Genomic DNA, 2,578 nt, shown 5'->3' with positions numbered 1-2,578 from the left:
TTTTTAATATGTGGCTCCTCGAACACTCTGTGGCTTCTACTCTAGTATTGGTTTGTATGGAAATAAATCTGATTCCCCAGCATCGATCAGCAAAGGGGTCGTTTCTTCCCTACGGCTTCCTCGATCGTGTACAAGGACATCGGAATGATAAGGAACCCAGGAGTGGTGGGGATGAGCGGAGGGGGACACGAAACGGTAGACTACGAAGCTGCCAAACCCGACCCTGCAAAGAGACATGTCTGCTGTTTCCCCTCCCTTTGTGGTCACAGAAGGGCTGGGTGTCCTCCTATCTGATCTGAGCTCAGAAGAAACTCACTTAAAGGAGGTTAGTTTATTGGTCCCCCACAGAGAGAGCTATCCATGGGGGAGCACGGCGAGGGGGCCCCATCTCGGGGACCTCACTCGACTCTGCGCAGGTGGTGGAAGCTCTGCACAGTTCTCTCCACGGCGTCGTCCATAGTGACCAGTGGCTGGTAGCCCATGGCTTTTTTGGCTTTCTCGCAGCTGTAATAGTGCGATGTGCCAGCCAGTGCGACACGCATGGGTGTAAAAGTGGGCTTCAGCTGTACAACAGGGCTGAGCACTGTCACCAGGAGGGACAGCAGGAGGGCCAGGTAGTAGGCCACCCAGTAGGGTATATAGTACTTAGGGGCCTCGTAATTGAGGCCTGTCAGGATGCGCGACAGGAATGTCCAGAAAGGGATGGGCTCGTCATTGGTGATGTGGAACGCCTGGAGAGAGAACGTGAAGTTAGAGACCGCTCCCCAGCTACGGGGATGAGTGGGCCGAGCTCGGAGCTCAGCTGCAGCTGCTGGCTCGGCCCAGGACCGATGTTTTGGGAAATCAGTGGTCATTCCCTGCCTGCCCTCCCTGGTCCCTTTGCAGGGCAGCTCAAAAGTGAGGCGGATACTAAGCCCACGCAGGTCACAGCATTTCCGTGATCCCGTAATCCGGAAGTGCCAGCCACCGGCAGAGATGGCCTTTTGATTGGCAGCTGTGGGCAGCTGCAGGTGTACGTAAGGAAGGCATGAAAGTTTTATCTGCGCCAGGGTTTTAAGTGAAGCTTAGATTGCACTAGGGAAAGCTCACTTGCTAATTTAATTCAGGAATTGTGCTAATCGTGCTAAAACTCATCTTCTTATCTTCAGAAGATGCAATGAACAGGTCAGATTACATTTCTCAAATGTGCCGTTTAGTCTAAACTGAAAGGCACACCCACCCTAAGAGTTATGTGAGTAGGAAAATAGCAGAGGCCCAGATAGGGGGCGATTCCCAAGGCAGGAGTGAAAAACAAGGAGACAGGGGCCCTCGGAGCGAGAGGAAAGGGTGAGGGGCCCCGTGCGCTCTCCCATCTCTGTGTCAGGGCTCAGCTCCCCACAGGGTCCGCCCGGCCACTGGGTACCAAACACCAGGGGATTCACATGCATCTGCCCCTCTTGAGGAGTAAGAGGTGTGAGCACTGTGGGGCGATGGGGGGAAATGGAGACTTCTGGGATGAGTAGGAGAAAGGGTGAGTAGGCAGCGCCCCGCCCAAAGTATGAGGGACCCTGTCTGGAGTAGCCACGCCCACGGTGGGCAGCCAGGTCACGTTCATGGAGAACCAGGTCCTGAATCTGTTCAATCAGAGCTCACCCCTCCAGATTTTGGCTGCCCCGTGCAATGTGGCGCTGCTATGACACCACACTCCCAACCAGAGGAACTTAACCCCGGCCCAACAGGATCCTAAAGCAGGTCCACCGGGATTCAGGATCACAGAGGCAATGTGCCAGTGGATCCGATCACAGGGAGAAGAAATCTGAAGATGGGCAGCGTGCAGAGCAGGATATGGTGGGCCAGCCCCCGTGGAGCCGGGAGAAGTGGGTGCCTTACCTTGCCAGCCAAGGCCGTGTCTTGTGAAAGGTGCTCTGCGGCCAGAATGTGTCCGTGGACCACGTTGTCCACGAAGGTAAAGTCCACCAAGTTCTCTCCGTTTCTGCAGACACAGAGGGATGGTTTCACCAGGCTGGAAGCACTCAGCTACACACTTAGCGGGGTCCCTGCCCGTGGACCCGGGACTGCTCCTGAGTCTCAGCGTTTGAAAGACTGCTACCTGCATAACGGTTGCTACCTGCCTTGGCAATGCCAGCCCCTGGCACACCTGGACATCGGTAACCTAAAGATGTGCAGGAGGCCAGGGCTGCTGGGGACCTCGGGGCGATGGAATGTTTAAGGGCCAAGCAATGAGTCAGAAAGTGCGGCGCTCTGCCTGCCCACCCTGGCGTGGCCAGCACTGCTGCTGTCTGCTCTGAGCTCCAGTTTGGGCAACAGCCATTAACTCCTTCCGGGACACAGTGGGCTAACACCATGCTCTGGCCTCACGCGTTTCTACCATGTCTGTGTAATCCCTCAAAGCAATAAGACAGGGCAGCAGGGAGGCCCAGTGAGAGGCAGGCAGGCAAGGCGGCAAGGCACAGGGAGAAGGAAGGACGGATGGACGGACGGAAGGAAGGAAGGGCGGACAAATGGACACTGTCACCACCTGCAGAGGCCCGTCCGCCTGCATATCCCTCAAGGAGGAATGTTCACACCTCTGTCTTCA

The 2,578-nt window shown here is 56.0% G+C and overlaps 1 protein-coding gene across 2 annotated transcripts in view; it reads right to left on the bottom strand.

Annotated features, from left to right (window-relative positions):
- Positions 1-312: 312 nt before the first annotated feature.
- NSDHL (NAD(P) dependent steroid dehydrogenase-like) overlaps positions 313-2,578 on the bottom strand; it is a 15,349-nt gene continuing 13,083 nt past the window's right edge. Inside the window, exons 7-8 of one of the 2 annotated variants that reach the window (XM_006904793.3) lie at positions 1,870-1,972; positions 313-731 (exon numbers count right to left, since the gene is read on the bottom strand). In XM_006904793.3, the coding sequence (XP_006904855.1) occupies positions 399-731; positions 1,870-1,972 (436 nt within the window). In that variant the 3' untranslated portion in view covers positions 313-398. The remainder of the gene's footprint in view (positions 732-1,869; positions 1,973-2,578) is intronic. The other variant, XM_015590004.2, reaches the window with a different exon arrangement.

Source organism: Pteropus alecto, unplaced genomic scaffold (genome assembly GCF_000325575.1).
Source record: "Pteropus alecto unplaced genomic scaffold, ASM32557v1 scaffold141, whole genome shotgun sequence".
Classification (NCBI taxonomy): Eukaryota; Metazoa; Chordata; class Mammalia; order Chiroptera; family Pteropodidae; genus Pteropus; species Pteropus alecto.
Note: the sequence above shows the minus strand (reverse complement) of the source record. Positions and strands in the feature narration are given on the sequence as shown.